We start from the raw sequence: 17,861 nt of genomic DNA on the forward strand, positions 1-17,861 counted from the left end.
AAACTCGTCAAGTGATGGTCTAATGTGTACCATCCTGGTTCTACACTTGAAGGTTAGCAAATCTCCCAAAACTGTGATGACTGAAGGTTGGAGTCTGTATCTTCTGAAGTTAGTTCCTAGGATTCTTTTTTTTAATGTGTTTATTGATATTTATGTATTTATTAATCCTCACCCAAGAATATTTTTCTATTTATCTTCAGATAGAGTGGGAGGGAGAGAAAGGGAGAGAAAGAAAAACATCTGTGTGAGAGGGATGTTTGCCTCCTGCACGACCCCGACTAGGGCCGGGGATGCACTGCAACTGAGGTACCTGCCAACCTTGACCAGAATCGAACCTGTGACTCTTTGATCCGCGGGCCAGTGCTCTAAAGCTGAGCCAAACTGGCCAGGGCTGTTGATTGATTTTGAGAGAGAGAAGAAGAGGACAGAGATAGAAACATCAATGAGAGAGAAACATTGATTGGCTGCCTCCTGCATGCCCCCTACTGGGGATCAAGCAGCAACCCAGGCATGTGCCCTGACCGGTAATCAAACCAGCAACCTCTGTATGCATGAGTTGCAGCTCAACCACTGAGCCATACCAGTAGGCCAGTTCCTAGGATTCTTATACAAACATGCTTTTTATCTACAAACTACATATTCATCAGGGTCAGCATTTACAGAAGCAATATCAAAAGAATAGTGGGGTTGGTTACAATTTTCCACTGTTACAATAATAGCTTTGGGAAAAGGGAAGATTAAGAATGGAGGTTTAAGCCAGACACAAAAGGCCACATATAGTATGATTCCATTTACATGAAACTTCCAGACAGAATAGATTTGTGGTGGCAGAGGGGAGGGGGAAATTGGCAGTGACTGCTAATGGTAGTGAGTTTTGGGGGGGGGGGGTTATGAAAATGTTCTGGAACTAGTAACTATGAAGATACTAAAAAGCATTTAATTGTACACTTAAAAAGATGAATTGTATGGTGTGTGAAATTATATCTCAATAATTATAAGTGTTGGTAGGGGTAAGGGTGGGACCTCATTGAGAAGGTGACATTCTAGCAAAGAATTGAAGGAGGAAGGAATGAGCCGTTCTTTCCAGGCAGAAGGAACCTGGAATGAAGCCTATTTTGAAGTTTTCTCCTTTTTAAAATACTTGTGAGAACTTGGTATCATGCTCATTATTTTCATGTGACGTTGTGTGTTTATTGCATATCTTTTAGTCCCACATATTTTGGCAAAAGCAAAGGAAGATATTGGTCCACTTCGGACCGATGTATTCTACGGTTCCTAGGGCATCAGGTTAAGCAACAGGGCCAGAAAGGGACCTAGGACTGTCCCTGATTACCTTCAGAGCCCGAGGTGGGGCCCGCCCCGCCCCCAACTTTGCCTACGTCTTATGCGCAACCACCGACACTCCGCTCCCCCTGGATCAAGGCTATGCGCATGCTCAGTGCGGCGTCGCGCACGCGCTCTCCGTAGCTTCCCTTGACCTTTGACCCGCCTGCCGCCCTTGAGCCGCGGCCGCAGAGCTTGGAAGACGGATCCCGCGCTCCCGAGGCAGAGCGGCGGTCATGGTGAGGCCTGAGTCGGGGGCTCTCTGGAAGAAGAGACGCTATTTCGGGGGCGGGGTGGGGGCGGCGAGTTCCGGCTGGGCTCCGGCAGGGCTCCGGCTGGGCAGCGGGCGCGCCGTTCCTCTTACGTGCCCCGCGGGAAGCGAGGCCGAAGGCGTCGCACCTGGGGCTACCTAGGCGAGCGCTGGAGGCTTGGAAGCCGGGGAGAGCGACTGGCTGGAAGGCAGGGCGGACCTGGCCGGCCGAAAAATGCCCAGCAGATGTGACCGCCATGTCCGCCAGCCCATGTGCGAGCAGAGATGGAATCTAGCCCGGCCCCGGAGCCTCCGCTCCGTCCCGGGGCTAGCTAGATGTTGGTGTCGTCCTATTATTGTGCCCATTTGAAAGCTGGCAAAACGGGCACTGAGACTTACCCAGTAAAGTGGCAGAACTGGCCGGGGCTGGAATCAGGCCCTGCGACACTGAAAACTGAGCGTTTCTGCAGTACCACTGGCACAGCCAGTCCACCGACCTGGGCCACACTGGCTGTGTCAGGTCACTTGGGACCCCTTTAAAAATGCAGGGACCGGCCCCGGTCGGGGTCGTGGGGGAGGCCACCAATCGATGTGTCTCTCTGACATCTATGTTTCTCTCTCTCCCCCTCCCTCCCTCCCACTCTTATCTAAAAAAAAAAAAAAAAGGTCAGTGGAAAAATTGGTGAGGATTAAAAAAAATCAACCGGTGAATGCATAAGTAAGTGGAATAACAAATCTGTCTCTCTTCCACCCCCCCCCTTTTTCTCTTTCTCAAATCACTACATATATATATATATATATATATATATTCCCTCCCTCCTTTCTGTTTACCTTCAGGGAGAGAGAGAGAGAGAGAGAGAGAGAGAGAGAGGGAAACAGCAACGTGAGAGGGACATAGGGACTGGTTGCCTCCCGCACAACCCCCACCAGGGCCGGGGGCAAACCACAACCGAGATACGCGTGCCCTTGGCTGGGATCAAATCCGAGACTAATTGGTCCGAGGTCTGATGCTCTACCACTGAGCCAAACCAGCCAGGGCGGAAATCAGTATATTTTTTTAAATGCAGAGTCCTGAGCTCTACCCCCTGTTCTCAAAGTGATTGATGGAAAAAGGTTTGGGGAGCTGATTCTTTTTGTTGTTATTTTAATCCTCACCGGAGGATATTTTTTCATTGATTTTTAGAGAGACTGGAAGGGAGGGTGGGAAGGTCAGGGAAAGGGAGAGAGATCCTCCGGCCAGGGCTGGGGAACCACTTCTTAATTGAAAGTGATAGGGATAACAAGCACTTACAAGTGCCAGTCCCGAGCTGATGCTTTATGTAATTTTCATTTAATTTTTATGAAGTCAGTTCTCTGTGTCCCCTTTTCAGAGAAGGAACCTGGATCTCCAATAGTTTGACTTCTCCAGGATCACTCATCCCACAAGTGTCAGAGACACCTTGAGCCTAGCTCCTTTTGTGTCCTGAGACTCACATTGTTCTTGCCTTATAATAGTCATTGCCATTTGTTGAGGTCTCCTGATGAACCCTTGCTGAACTAGGTCCTTCACACCCACTCCCACATGTAACTCTGAGCCACCCGTGGGGCTGAGTAAAATATGGCTCTGGAGGAGTTTGTATCCTGTAGGAGAAGGTAGACCAGTCCATAAATAAAGACAATATAATATATGTATGCCCTGGCCAGTTTGGCTCAGCGGTTAGAGCGTCGGCCTGCGGTCCGGAGAGACCCGGGTTCGGTTCCCGCTAAGGGCACGTACTTCGGTTGCAGTTTGTCCCCGGCCCTGGTTGGTCGTGCGGGTGGCAGCCACTCGATGTGTCCCTTCACGTCGATGTTTCTCTCTCTCTCTCCCTTCCTCTCTCTCCCTCCCACTCTATCTGTACAAAAAATGGAAAAATATCCTCGGGTGAGGATAAAAAAAAAAAAAATTAAAAAAAAAAAATATATATATGTATAGGAGAAGAATGAGTGCTGTGGGGAGGTAGAAATGGGAGGAGTCTGGGAAGGTTTCACTTGGGTAAGGGGGGTGACATGACTAAGTCTTGAAGGATATTGGATTTTAACCGTATTGGAGTAGAAGGGAGGATATTCAAGGTTAATGGGTATGGATTTTTTTGAGGGGGTGTGATGAAAATGTTCTGGAACTAGTGATGGTGGTCACACAGCTTTGTTAATACGCTAGAAAGTACTGAATTACGCACTTTAGAAGAGTGACTTGTATAATATGTGAATTCAGAGCTGCAAGATTTCGGTAAAGAAGTAGAGGAGCTGATCTAGGAGTGGGTGGTGGAGAGGTGAGGGGAGAAGAAACCAGAGGTCATTTGTAGCTGGGCAGAGCTGGGGAGTGGGCTGAATTTGCAGACAGTGTTGGTGGAGAATTGTGTGTATTGTGGGCCCTCGTTCAGCAGAGGATGTGGGAGACATTTGGAAATTCTGTCTGGGGGCTTAGAGATTACGAGACTTGAGTTTGGCCACAGCGTAACTGATGGCAACTTGGTTAAGTGCCACATTCATTCAAATACATATCAGGCACCTGCTGTGCCAGTCATAGGCGGGGCCTGCACATACCGTGGCAAATGTGACATTTGTGGTCCTGACCTCCCTCCTGCCTAGTTGTGATACTAACAGCTGTTTGCAGGGGCCCTGTGTGAACAGAGCCCCCTTCTTATCTCTGTGTCATTGAGAGAAAGGGGTGAATTTCAGTGGCTGTCTCTGCCTAACAGCCTGAGGGCCTACAGCCATTCCTTAAAGGCGTTGAACATCGGTCTGTCTGAAAGCCAGGCTCCCTTCTTGATGCACTTGATGTGGATAAACCACAATCCTGAGTGCTACCTGACCCCCACACTACTGTCCTCCTTTGCCCCAGCTTTGGGACTTCATTAGGCCACCATGCTTTCCGAATGAGAAAGCATGTGTGCTGTCCACAGTGGGTCCCAGGCTCAGAATCCTGTGGCTCTAACCTCTGCTCCTTGACAGCTTTGCTTGAAGTTGGATGCTGTGTCAGCCAGTTGTTCTGGCCTAGGATCTTCAGGCCCAGGTGTCCGTGGATTATGGGCTTTCTGGGAGAGGCCTCAGCCAGTGGTTATCTTCACCTGTGGTAGCAATAGCTGGCAGAACTCTGTTCCCCATCAATCCTCAGTTCTGAGCATAGTTGACCCACAGCTGTTGCTCAGCAGGTGTCTGGGCATTGAATAGGTAGATGAGAGGCTTGGCTACACACCTGATCTCTAGACCATTCAACACCAAGTAGGATCTAGTCCAGAAGCAAAGGAAACTGTTGGGTTGCTCTGGATATGCCTCTGTCTGTCTGTCCTCTTAGTCTTATGTACATTGCCTCCTGAGAGTCTTACAGGTCTCTTGTGAGGAAGGTATTATTCTCCCCATTTTGTAGATAAGAAAACTGAAATTCAGAGAGGTTGAGTAATTTGCCCAGGGCCACACAGCTAACAAGTAAAGCTGGGATTCCAGGTTATGTCTGCCCAGTTCTAAAGCAGCATTCTCACTCTTCTTTCACAATGCTTCTGAGGTCCCTGGGAATGTGGCCTGGCTTTTTGCAGTAATTAGAGAACCTATCAAATGAGGTGCTTTATTGGGAGAAGCATTGTTATTCCATAGTTACTAGCCATTGTCAAATTTTGGGAAACAGAGAATTAAATGAAAACCAACATTTATTGAGCAACTACTATGTCATCAGGCTCTATGCCAGGCATTTTATGAACATTACCTCATTTAATCCCTATGGCAGCCCCATTGTTGGTGAGGAACTTGAGGCTCAGGGAGGTCAAGAACTTGTCCAGGGCATTCAGCTAGAATTTGCACACAGGTGATCCCAAAGCTTGCTTGTGTAACCACAATACCACACTGCCTTCCCTGGGAGATGACTCTCGCAGGAACCTTGGTAGCCTCAATAAGCCAACCAGGCAGCTCCCTTGGCCACTGGGGTGACCTCTGAAACTTTGCAGACCAACGCAGCCTTTCCTGCAGCCATGGAGCTCTGGCAACTGGAACCATGGGGACACCATGCCACTTTGGTTTGAAGCCTGCAGGGGATGGTTGGGACAGTTGCCCAGTTGCAGCCTTGTTCTTAACATTCATTGTTTAGCAACAGTTACTGCCTTGAGCAGAGAAGTAAACCAGTTAGTACACGGTGGAACAGTGGGGTTGCATTTGGGTATGTGGCAGTAGAGGAAGATGTATTCTGAGTGTTGAGGGTGTACCAGGCTGAGGGAGCCCTCTGGAGTCACCTAGTGGCCTATCAGTCAGTCTCTCTGTCACTCAGACCAGCAGTTCATCTCAGAGCCTTCTGTCCCACTTGAGAGTGGCTTTAGGTGGGGTTGGGGGTTCAGGTGAGGCTTCCCAATCAGCAGTATGTCCATTGTTTGTCTTTATACCAGCAGGCAGCTGGCTGCAACCCTGCCCCTTCCTTTGATCACAGGAGTCTTCACTGAACTTTGGTTTCTGGTGTGAAATATGGGGCTTATAAAATTTCCATGTACTTGTGAAATCCAAACCTCCATTTATTCATGCCTGACAATGGCCCAAAATCATGCCCTGCCCCATCCATTAGGGAAAGGCAGGTTTGATGAAGGCCAAACAAAGCCAGTTCTGGAGCCCAGATTCCATTGAAATCTGACAAGACCCTCTGGCCTCTGGATTGGGTCTTTGCTCCTTGTCAGATTGCTTTGTTGCCCTGCCTGCAGACTCTAAGACCCTGTGTGAGGTGGGCAGCCTAGGGATGCCATGGCTGATAGCACTGGCTTTGGGATCCCTGCCCACCTTCCCCTGAGTACTAACTAGCTGTGTGTCCTAAATACTTCTGTGCCTGTGTCTTTTTTTTTTCTTTTGATTTTGTTGTTTTTTTGTGCCTGTGTCTTGAGTTGTTGGGATTAAATGGCTTAGTCAGTACTTGTTGATAGGAAATCCAATGACAGAAAAGTACAAAGAACAAGGGAAACCACTTGGATGTACCCCATGAACAGTGTTGACTTGTAGTGAGCATTATCCCAGGCGTCCTCTATGTATCCATGTTTGTACCATCACACATGGTCATTTTCACATATGCTGGTTATACTTAATCTCTGTTCACAGTAAGATGCCCATCTCAGCCATCTTCCTAGCTGACTGCTACCTGGACATTTCTTATGCTTTCTCCCAGTTTTGGTTCTCCCGTCCCTCTGCCTAAGTAACCCCAGTATTCCTGTCATAATTCTACCTGCCCTTCAAAACCCATCCCAGTAGAAATTCCATTGTCTTCCATCTATCTATCTCTATCGCATTCCTGTGTATTAGTCCATCACCTCTCCATGCCTCTGGTCACATGCTTAATGAGGCTCCCTGCTTGCCTCTGTGGCATATGGAACCACATGATCTTAGGGTAGAACACTGCCATGTGGCACTGCCGTGGAAGATTTCCCTGCAAGGCCAAGTGGGTGTGGGAGCTCCAAGAGTACCAAGGGTGGCCTGTGTATCTTTGTTGTCTGAATGTTGCCTCTCAGTGAGTGAGTGAATGAATGAGTTGAACCAGTGGAGAAACAGGTGACATCCCTGCTCTCCCTCATTACTTGGTCCTTGATGTGTTTGTTTAAATGCCCGCCTCTGGGCCTTTCGTTCCTGGCAGGTATAAAGTTTTTGCTCTGTTGTTGTGTTGAAAAGAATACCCTTGAATAGTGTTGGGAGAATTAGAATAGCTCTGAATTTCCCCCACAGTAGAATGAAGGTTGGACCAGCTAGTACCAGAAGCACAGAAAGTGCCCTTGTTGGCCTGGATGGCAAAGTGAGTTAGTGGTGAGTCTGGGACCCACCCCCATTTCTGGCTCAGGCCACAGTATTATTCCTGAAGCCAGTGGCTTCTGTGCCCTGCAGCCAGTTTGCCTTGGTTCCTGTCTGCCTCTTCCAGAGGCCAAAGGAGAGCCCCATCTGCCTCTGGGGACTCAGTCAGGTTTACTCCCTTGCCTGCTATCTCATGAATACCTGAAGCCACCCAAAGCAGCTTTACATGAGAAAACAAAGCCTGTGGCTGCTGTTATGTGCTTTATTACCTCAACTCTCTGGAGCCCTTACCACTCAGCAGCCATTTCCAGGGTACTACTATCTCTGGCCTGCTAACCAGATGCCTGCTTTGCCCACAGGCCAAGTACCTGGCCCAGATCATTGTGATGGGGGCACAGGTGGTGGGCAGGGCCTTTGCCCGGGCCCTGCGGCAGGAATTTGCAGGTAAGCTTGACCACTCTCTCCCCCTGGGGTGGGAGCTCCTGTCCAAGTCAGATTTCCCCATAGCAGTGGGACTCTAATGCTGGGCCAGTTGTGAATGCAGGAACTCTCTGTGGGCAGGAGTCTGGCAGGTTGGGTGGCCTGGAGCACTTCCCATGGTGGGGGGCAGTGCTGGACTTTGGGGCATTCTCATAAAAGAGAGACCTGGTTGACATGAGCATCCAGGCAGGAGTTGGCAAACCGGCTTACCTGGCCATCTGTTTTTATAAAGTTTTATTGGAACACAGCCACACCCTCTGGCTGCTTTTAAGGCAGAGTCCAACATGGACTAATTGGCCTGCAAAGCCTAAAATACTTTTTGATCCCCTAAGAAAAATTATACAGGCTTCTGAATCTAGGGTCATTGAAAAGGAAGTAGTCAGTCACCTGAGCAGCCTGCTTTGGTGGCCTAGGTAACCAATGGGCAGCTAATCTTGACAGAGCTATTGCTGCCTCCTCCTGCCTACAACTTCACTTTGCTCCCCTTAGTGGCCTGAAGATCCCAAACTTTCTATGTGACTGGATAAGGGAGTAGTGAAGAGGGACAGGGTAGTCTTGTGGTCTAGGCTTGCTACTAGGCTTGGTGACCAGACCCTGCCCCTAGTGGAGCAAATCTGACCTTACTTCACTATTCCTCCATTCCCCCCCCCCACCCCAAAACACTCCCAGAGACGTGCCCTCTGACTGCTTCTGCCCCTGTGTATCACTATATCTCCTCCCATGCCACTTGGCAGGGATGAGTCACCCAGATGGAAGGCAGGGGGAGCTCTGGGCTGCTGAGGGCCGAGCACTAACCTGCATGTTCATACAGCCAGCAGGGCAGCAGCTGATGCCCGGGGACGTGCCGGACATCAGTCTGCAGCTGCCTCTAACCTGTCTGGCCTCAGCCTTCAGGAGGCACAACAGATTCTCAATGTCTCCAAGTTGAACCCTGAGGAGATCCAGAAGGTGAGGCCACTGGGCTGGCTCAAGTAGCGGGGCGGGCCAGCATTGTGGGGCAGAGTAAGGGAGGCCTGGCGGAAAGGGGTGGGTGGGGACTTTGGCTGCAGCCAGCTGGGTCTCCGACTTGTGGGAGTCAATGTCCCTTGTTAGTTTTTAGGCCCAAGGTAGGCAGTAGCAGAGGCATAGAGCAGTTGGTGGTAGTAGCTGAATCCTTCCCTCCGTGGGTACCTGTCCTCCTTTCTGCCCCTTAGTGGTTGCTGCGGCTTATATGGAGTTTCAGGCACACAGGGTGGAGGGGTCGAGCCCTTTTGCTTTCCTTCTTTGTCATCTAGCTTCCCCCGCCTCTGTAATCCAGAGACTGCACACCTCTCACCGTCTCCCCTCCTCTGCAGAACTACGAACACCTATTCAAAGTGAACGATAAATCTGTGGGCGGCTCCTTCTACCTGCAGTCAAAGGTGAGTGGTCTTTGCTGCTGGGAGGAGGGCAAGGCATGTTCCAGACATTTCAGAGCTTGGCAGGTAGAAAGGTGTGCAGACCTTTCCCTGGTGTCACTCCTGGCTGCCTCAGCTGTTGGGCTCTGTCAGCCTGAGTCCTGTGTCAGCCTGGACAGTGGCCCTCCCAACAGCGATGGCTTTGAGGGAAGAGGACCATTAGCTGGTGGATTGCTAGAAGCAGCTCTCAGGTCCCACGTGACAGTCCATATGTGCCCTGGGCTCTGTCTCCTTTTGAGGGGAAGCTCCCGGGCCACCCTTCCCACCCTGGTCACTTTACCTGCCCACTGCTGTCCAGGACTTACAACTGGGACTGGACCATCTTGTGCAGGCCACCCTATCTAGCTGTTTGTAACGCCTTCTCCAGGTGGTCCGAGCCAAGGAGCGCCTGGAGGAGGAGCTCCGAATCCAGGCCCAGGAGGACAGAGACAAAGAGCAGAGGCCCCAAACGTGACCACTTGGCTCTTCCCACCCACCCCACCCTCTACCTCTAATTTATAGCTCGGTAATAAATGTCTTTTCTGCATTTCTCAAGTGCTCACATTCAAATTCCAGGAGGCAGACTATTCTTCCTGCCAGTCATGGGTGGGGGAGGGAGGGAGGGAACAAGGGGCTGGGGTGGGTAAGTTTCACAAGAAGCCAGCCAGCCTGTCTGCCTGTGGAGAGCCAGCTGAGTTCTGTCAAGTACTGGACACAGCCACTCCTGCTATTACAGTGCTAGCACTAGGTCCCTCCTATAGTATCATTATTTTGGGGTCTGCTCCTGCTCTCCCCACTGGGGGACGGAGCCCTGGACACCCAAACTTCATCATAGGTTGCCTCTCCACATCTGGGTTTGACTCTAGCATCTCAGTAATTTGGGCAGAACACTCCATGAAGCCTCTCATTGCACTGAGGTTCAGGAGCTGGGTCTTCCCAAGAGCTAAGCCACTCACCAAAGCCACAGGAAAAGGCCCTGAGCCTGTTTGGCTTTGTCTAGAATCCTGCATTTCAGCTCCTAGTACTCCTGCTCCCTCAGCACCTGCCCCCTCCCACCCTTCCCTTCCAGCAGCAGATTGAGAGGTGATGGTCTCAGAACAGGGCCTCTGGGTGCTGCAGTCTGGGGAAGTTGGAAGCCCCAGAGCCAGACACAGGGCAGTTAGAAGTGGTTTCTTGTTGGGGAGCCCAGCTTCTGGCACATCTGAGACAGAAACCATCTTTGCAACTCACTTTTATTGTTTCTTTATAAACTTCCTCTCACATGGAGAAATATATTGTTATAGTCATTAGCTTATCTTTTTTTTTTTTTTTTTTTACTCTATGCTAACAGCAGTGGAGCCAAGAGGAGGAAAAACATAAGCTACGATAGAAAGGCACTTAGAACCTGTTAAAATACTGATATCCTGGAATGTGCAACAACAAACCAACAACAACACGTACACCAGCCCTCTTGAGCCTGGTCTATCACTGAGTCACATGCTGAGCTAATGTCACCTTCCAGTGCCCTGTTCCTCTGCTCCCTGGGTTTGAATCTCAAACCCTTCATCCCTCAACTGGGGACTTAAAGGCCTGGGTCCTAGATAGGGCCCGAAGAAAGGAGACCAGCTCCTTCTTGTTTTGCTCACAGCCCCTTCGAGAGGCAGAGCCAGCACTGCCAGGCCCTGTAAGGGTGGGCTGGGTCAGGGTGACCCCTCTGGGACAGAAGGGCAGTCCAGAAAAGGGTAGGGGTCAGCAGAGCTGCTGAGGAACAGCAGGGTACTGTGGAGCCACAGGGCTACTAAGGACCCCACTGCTGTCCTGCAGCTCCCTTGTTCTACCGCTAGGGGAAGGGAAGGATTGCTCACTGAAGCCAAGGGCAGGGCAGGCCTAGGAGCCAAAGCTCCTGCCAGTTAGACCAGTGCCTCCTCGGGGCACATGAAGGGCTCAGGGTGGGGGAAGCACATGCTGCATTTTCAGGGCCTGGTGGGAGAGCCCACTCCACAGGGTTGGGCAGTGGGCACCTGGAACACCAGAATCCTTGGCTTAGTCTGGCCCCGGGATTAAAAAGAACCTCTAGGATTGGGGAACAGCATGTTGCAAATCCAGGCTCCTTTTACCAACTTCCCCTTCCCAGGTGGAGGGGCTGGGCCTCCTATGGCCATTCTTGACTACTTCACCATTTCCCCAGCCCAGGGCCTCAGTCCATGGCCTCTGGAAAGCTCCCATGCCCAGTACTGGCCTGTAGCCCTCCCTCACCTGTGTGCTGGCTGTAACTTTGTACCCCCAGAATGAGAGCTGTGTCCCAACCTGGGGTCACCCCCAGCCAGCTTCTTGCCTCCTACCAGACTGCAGGCTTCTACAGCCCCTAATGCAAGAGGGACATTATCCTTGGCCAGGCCCAACCAGTTCCCTGAACCAGGCAGTCCCGAGGGCCCAGCACCTCCCTTCCCCACACTCCAGGGCTCCCTAAAAGGTAGAGGAAAGAGGCCAGTGGTAAAGGGGCAGCTGAGTGGTCAGCTGTCCCCTCACTTTGGAGAGCATCATTCAGCCCAGAGAGGGGTTCATCCTTGGGCAGAGCTGGCTTCTTCAGACAGGTAGGTGGTGAAGGGCAGTGGGCAGAGCAGGCCTCCCTCTCTAAGCAGGAGGCACCTTGTCATAAGGATAAGGTGGCTCTTCCTGTGGCTTTGCAGGGGCCTGCGTCTGTCTTGCTCTCCCTCTGGAGGGTGGGCCAGAGGGAAAGGGGTCTAAGGAGCCCCTAGAGCAGGGCCTGGTAAAGCTAGGCAAGAGGGGAGGGGGCCTCAATCCTGGGGCTCCTTGTCACAGTTCACCACATGAAGGGGTACAGAAGGAGCCCTGGACCAGCAGATACCCCCACCTGCTCCCACTGTTGGGACGTGGCTGACAAGTGGACAAGGCAGGGAGGGAGGGTGACCTGCCCAGGTTGGCCACTGGGTGAAGGGAGGTACCAGGGTAGAGGACAGGGCAGGGAGACTGAGGGCCAGAGGTGAGCAAGGCCTCAGCACTCAGGAGCTCAGGTCTCTGGCCACCAGGCAGTTCCTCCCTTGGGATCCTGAGACACCAGCAATGACCTAGCACCATCCTTACCACCCAGCTTATCTGGGGCTGCCGGGGGACACAGCCCTGGGGGCAGGAGGACATTATTGCTATTTCGCAGAAGAGTTTCCGTTCGTCGGGGCAGGGCCTGGAGCTTCGGGGTGGCTGTCCCTGGGGCGAGTTCAGTTCACCACAGCTGGTTTGAGCAGCACAGAACCCGGCGGGATGACCACCCAGCCAGGGGCCAGGGCCTCTGGGCTGCTGGCTGCCGAACTGACACCTGTGGACAGGTCCAGCACCGTGCCCGGCAGCATGGGGAGTCCTTCAGGGCTGGGCCGGGAACGGCTACTCTCAGTCCTCTCCAGGGGGGTCTTTCGGCCCTCCAGGCCCAGGGCCCTGGCTGGCACTGCCCCACGCCCCTTCTCCCCCTCAGCCTTGCCACCTGTGGAGCCAGCCAGGAGAGAGACCACAGGCAGGCCCAGTCCACCAGCCCCGAAGGGTGAGGGCAGTAGTGGGTTCTTAGCTAGATTGAGGGGTAGGACAGGGCCTGGCAGTCCATGGCCCATGCCTGCTCCACTCCCACCACCCCCACCATTGCCACAGGCCAGGGCACTGAGGTCAAGAGGGCTGGGGGCCAGGGGCAGGGGCAGGCCAGGCAGGCCAGGGCCTCCAAAGAGGGCAGCTGGATTGGGGATGATGATCTGGGCCCCACTGACATAGGGGCTGCCGTCAGGGGCAGGCAGTGGTGGTTTAGGGGGTGGGCGCAGTTGTAGGAGCTCCTGCTGCTCGTGGGATACAAAATGGCCGTGGGCCTTGATGTGTTTGCGCAGTGAGCTAGGGTCTGTATAGCGTTTGTGGCAGCCGGGCATCTTGCAGTAGTAGGGCTTGTCCACGTAGTGGGTTCGAGTGTGCTTGAATCGGTCACTTGAGTTGGAGTAACGCTTGTTGCAGCCCTCATATGGACAGACGTAGGGCTTCTCACCTGTGGGCAAGGCTGGTGTGAGGGGTCTCCCAGCCCAGTGTCCTCCCCCCACCTACTTCCTACTTGGCAGCCCCCAGACCCCTCACCCCAGACCAAGATCTCCTTGAAAATATAGACTGTCCCATTTGAGGGGTGGTGTCCTTAGCACCTGGCAGCAGAGCACAGCCCCTGAGAAGCCAGCCTGGTTACCCCCAGAACCCCTGTGCCCTGACTGTATGCCCTTGGCCTTAGTGCTATGCTTCAAATTGCAGATGACAGCAGCCGCTTAACAGGTGAACTGATGAACCTGATTATAGACTTCCATAAAGCACCTACTAGGGACAAGCTGAGCACTGCCCTTTATGCAGCCCTTACTTGGCAAAATGGCTCCTGATTTACTAAACGTCTGCTCCTTCGCTGACCAGGATGGGGCTTTGAAGTGTGGCCACTCCAAATTGAGATGTGCTGAGTGTAAAATACATACCAGATTCTGCAGACTTTATACGAAATGAAGATTCTCAGTGTCTCATTGATATCTTTTTAACTTTTTTAAAAAAATTCCTCACCCAAGGATAATTTTCTATTTATCATCAGATAGAGTGGGAGGGAGGGAGACAGAGACAGAGAGATACATCCATGTGATAGAGCGACATCAACTGGTTGCCTCCCACACGACCCGACCAGGGCTGGGGACTTACCACAACCAAGGTATGTGCCCTTGACCAGAATTGAACCCATGACTTATTGGTCCATGGGCTGACTCTCTAACCACTCAGCAAAACCGGCCAGGGCAGTATCTTTTTAATTTTGAAATGATAACATTTTGGACATATTGGGTTCAATATATGATTATAGTTCATTTCACCTATTTTTTTTATCCTCATCGAGGACATTTTTCCATTTTTTATTCAGACAGAGTGAGAGGGAGAGAGAGAAACATCGATGTGAAAGGGACACATCGACTGGCTGCCACCCACACAACCCAACCAGGGCCGGGGACAAACTGCAACCAAAGTACATGCCCTTAGCGGGAACCGAACCCGGGTCTCTCTGGATCACAGGCCGACGCTCTAACAGCTGAGCAAAACTGGCCAGGGCATCACCTATTTCTTTTTTAATGTGGCAGTTAGGGAATTTAAAATCAGGTGTGCGGCTCTTTTGGCTAATGCTGGCCCTACTGTATGCTGGGGGTATGGTGAGGAGCAAAGCAGACACACTGGCTGCAGTCACAGGTGGCATGAATCAGAATCTTACAAACATGACAATGCTGAGTGTGGCAGGAAGACCTATCTGAGCTCCCATTTACTGAGTGACCCACAGGAGAGGTTTCCCCCAGCAAGTGGCACTCGAAAAGGGACCAGTCAACAAGGGGATGCATCCTTCATCTCTTGGATGCTCAGGGATGGCTGGGCACTCCACCATGGCCAACCTGTTCAGCTGCTGCCCTCCAGCCCCACCTCTCACCTGTGTGTGACCGGTTGTGGATCTTCAGGTTCTCCAGGCGGGAGAAGCTCTTGCTACAGGTGGGACAGCGGTGTGGCTTCTCATTGGTGTGTGTGCGGATGTGGATGAGCATCTTGTACCTGCTCCAGGGAGGGCATGGAGCACGGCTCAGCTCGCTGGACACCTGAGCCTCTATGCCCCCTCCCTCCTGCCAGCTCTCGCCCTCCCTCACCTGGCATTGAAACCTCGACCGTGACGGGCGCAGCCTTCCCAGTGGCAGCAATACCCCGCATCCTTCTCTGGCTTGACATGGTAGTCGTTGACGTGATCCACCAAATCTTGCAGGAGCTCGAAGAGCTGGTTACACTGTGGGGCAGGGGAGGGTTCTGAACCTATGTGGGGCCACCCACCCTGGGCCCTGCCCCACTCTCCCTGACCCCCACTCACCTTGGCCCAGCGACAAACCAGTTGTTTGGGCAGGGGTAGCTCTGGCGAGAGGCACTTGTCCTTGGGGGGGGTGAGGAAGGAAGAAGCAGGCAGATGCAGGGCTCCCCCAGAGCCCAGAGGCAAGAAGAACTGGAAGGAGCTGGGGACACTGTCCAGATAGCGCAGCGGCTGAAAATCCTGGCAGGAGAGGGTGAGGGGCAGGGCTGTCAGTGCTCCTGGGGCCAGCAGGCCCAGACCCCTCTGTTTCCCTCTGTAGCAAGTTTAGTTGTCCCCACAATGACATGTCCTAGTCCTAACCCCCAGTATCTGTTCTTGTGACCTCATAAGAAAATAAGGCCTTTGAAAAAAAAAAAGAAAATAAGGCCTTTGTAGATGTGATCAAGTTAGGAGGGTGGCTCTAAATCCAGTGACCAGTCTTCATAAGAGAAAGGAGGAATGGACACAGAGACACACACAGAGGGAAGGAGGCCATGTGACAAGTAGAGGTTGGAGTGACGCAGTTACAAGGTAAGGACTGCCTGGAGCCATCAGAAGCTGTTAAGAGGCAAGGAAGCCTTCATCTCTAGAGCCTTCAGAAGGAACCAACCCTGCTGACACCTTGATTTTGGATTTCAGCTTCCAGAACAGTGAGAGAATACGTTTCTACTGTTTTAAGCCACCCAATTGTGGTCCTTTGTTACAGAAGCCCCAGGAAACTAATAAACCATCTCTCTCCAGAACCTACACCCCTTCCTTACCGGGGCGGTGGGGACTGTGGACAGGTCACCGTTGCCCTGGCGCTCAGGGGACAGCGAACTGCTGCCATTGGGGGAGTCCAGTCCTGATGACGGCGACAAGCTGAGGTCTACCAGGGGGGCTGCTGAAAAGCGTCCCTCCACCTTCTCAGGGAACTTGGGGTTTAGTAGGAAGCCTAAAAGAGAGGCACAATTCAGGGGTGCTGGAGCCAGGAGTCCTGGTGGGCCAGGCCCTCCCACCTCTGAATCCTAAGCCATGACCCTGGAAGCAGACCCCAGCCATGCCACACCCCTTGACCATCCTGAGACCCCAGGTATCTGAGCAACAGCTTGTACAAATGACAAATGTGACCTCTGCCATCATGAGAGCTCAGCCATCAGTTGACACGAAAAGTGAGAAGTCCCCTTTGACAGACAGAATGACCTGGTACATAGGGTGAACAACTGAGTAGGAACTTGAAGCCAGGGCCCCTACTTCCCATCACATTGGTGACCTTTTTTAACTTTCCTCAGGCCTCTCTGCCTCAGTGCTACCTTCTGTAAAATGAGAAGTTTGGGCTGGGCTACTTCTAAAGCCTTCGAGCTCAGAAATGTTAGATGTGATTTTCAGGTGTACAGGAGGCAAAGCAGAGGGCCTAAGCCCTAACCATCCTAAGAAACACTTGCTGGGCTAAGTCCCCAATCTCTACTGACCCGGCCAGCTGCCCACTTTGCCTCAAAGCCCAAGAGTTGGGTCTCAAGGCCTGTTGTTACTATACAGAAACCCCGATGCCCCTTATTAGCCACTCCAGCTCCTCCCAGAGGCCTCAATTTGAATCCTAGCTCTGCTGTTCCTGGCTCCGCTTTATAAACTGGGCAGGTAATTTCCCTCCTCTTGGGGACAATGTAACCTCCAAAGATAAACTTCTGGGAGGATGAGTGGCCAGAGTGTGGGGAGTACTCTAAGCTGGAAGCCGCGAGGGTCTGTGGTCATTATATTCTGGTGGACACAACTCGGACGTTCTTTTCTTCGTTAATCCTCACCTAAGGATGTTTTTCCATTGATTTTTAGAAAGTGGAAGGAAGGGAGGGAAGGGGGAGGGAGAGGGAGAGGGAGAGAGACATTGATTGGTTGCCTACCACAAGACCCTGACCAGGGCTGGAGATTGAACCCACAACCCAGGTATGTGCTCTTGACCAGGAATCGAACGCTCGACCCTTTGACCTCTCGGTCTATGTGCAGACACTCTAACCACAGGGCCAAACTGGCCAAGGAAACCTTGTATATTCTGTCTATTGCCATGGCTCCATCAGGGCCCAGGGACTGTTGCCCTGCTCCAGTGCAGTACCTGAGGGTGGGGAGCCCGGGGAGCAAGGGGTGGGGCTATCATCCACCAGGCCAAGTTCCCTGTGCAGAGCTCGGTGACGGACCACACTCAGCGTCCTCTCCCGCTTTTCTCTCGCCGCCCGGAGCTTGGTGATGCTCAGCTTCAGGTCAAGCGGCTCGTCCAAGGAGTGCATAGTGATGGGGGGCTGGGGTTGGAGGTGGCAGCAGGCAGTGGGGAGCTCCCAAGCTGGTATTCAGGCAAGAACCTAGGGGAGGACAGGAGCTTGCTGTGTCACTGTGACCCCAAGCCCTCCTGGGGCTGCATTCGTTAAAGGGAGAGGGAGGCAGTGAGTGTACAGCAGCGTGAAGGCCGTCTCCCCAGGTAGGAAACCCTCGGAATGGCCTGGCCAGCAGCTGTCATGAAGAGAGGCAACCACCTACTCAGAGCTTCCATGTCTACTTCCTACACATCTTTTCTGGGAGGCGAAGCTCAAAGGGTCCATTTTGCCATAAAACTGAATTTTAGAGACCCTGCCTCAGGTCACAGACCTAGGAAGTGGTAGAGCTACCCGATTCAAGGCCAGATCTCCCTGGAAATAACCAGTCAAGTCCCAAAGGTTATTTCTGACTGAGTGGCAAGTCATGCCTAGAGCACACGCCTGGTTTGATCTGGAAGACCCAAAATCAGGCCAGAGGAGCAATA

The 17,861-nt window shown here is 52.3% G+C and overlaps 2 protein-coding genes across 2 annotated transcripts; one reads left to right on the top strand and one right to left on the bottom strand.

Moving 5' to 3' along the window:
* Nucleotides 1-1,431: 1,431 nt before the first annotated feature.
* PAM16 (presequence translocase associated motor 16) lies at nt 1,432-9,781 on the top strand. The gene is given in 6 exon segments (XM_036278533.1): nt 1,432-1,504; nt 1,507-1,562; nt 7,699-7,783; nt 8,631-8,767; nt 9,154-9,219; nt 9,623-9,781. Coding segments are annotated over 6 exon segments (504 nt in total). The 3' UTR covers nt 9,710-9,781.
* Nucleotides 9,782-12,205: 2,424 nt separating this feature from the next.
* GLIS2 (GLIS family zinc finger 2) lies at nt 12,206-17,416 on the bottom strand. Its single transcript, XM_036280906.1, has 6 exons — nt 17,181-17,416; nt 15,856-16,028; nt 15,119-15,295; nt 14,904-15,037; nt 14,693-14,811; nt 12,206-13,249 (listed from the first exon to the last, which is right to left on the bottom strand). The coding sequence occupies exons 1-6, from the start codon at nt 17,350-17,352 to the stop codon at nt 12,450-12,452; spliced, it is 1,575 nt and encodes a 524-aa protein (XP_036136799.1). The 5' UTR covers nt 17,353-17,416; the 3' UTR covers nt 12,206-12,449.
* Between the last annotated feature and the right edge of the window lie 445 nt (nt 17,417-17,861).

This window comes from Molossus molossus, unplaced genomic scaffold (genome assembly GCF_014108415.1).
Source record: "Molossus molossus isolate mMolMol1 unplaced genomic scaffold, mMolMol1.p scaffold_m16_p_3, whole genome shotgun sequence".
Taxonomy (NCBI): Eukaryota; Metazoa; Chordata; class Mammalia; order Chiroptera; family Molossidae; genus Molossus; species Molossus molossus.

Bases quoted from the DNA above. Each gene is read 5' to 3' on its own strand.
- GLIS2 (XM_036280906.1), bottom strand. From the start codon at position 17,352: ATGCACTCCTTGGACGAGCCGCTTGACCTGAAGCTGAGCATCACCAAG. The intron at 15,296-15,855 runs GTAAGGAAGGGG...CTCTCCTGCCAG, and splicing joins CCACAGTCCCCACCGCCCCG to GATTTTCAGCCGCTGCGCTA. The intron at 14,812-14,903 runs GTGAGGGAGGGC...TCCCTGGAGCAG, and splicing joins GGTCGAGGTTTCAATGCCAG to GTACAAGATGCTCATCCACA.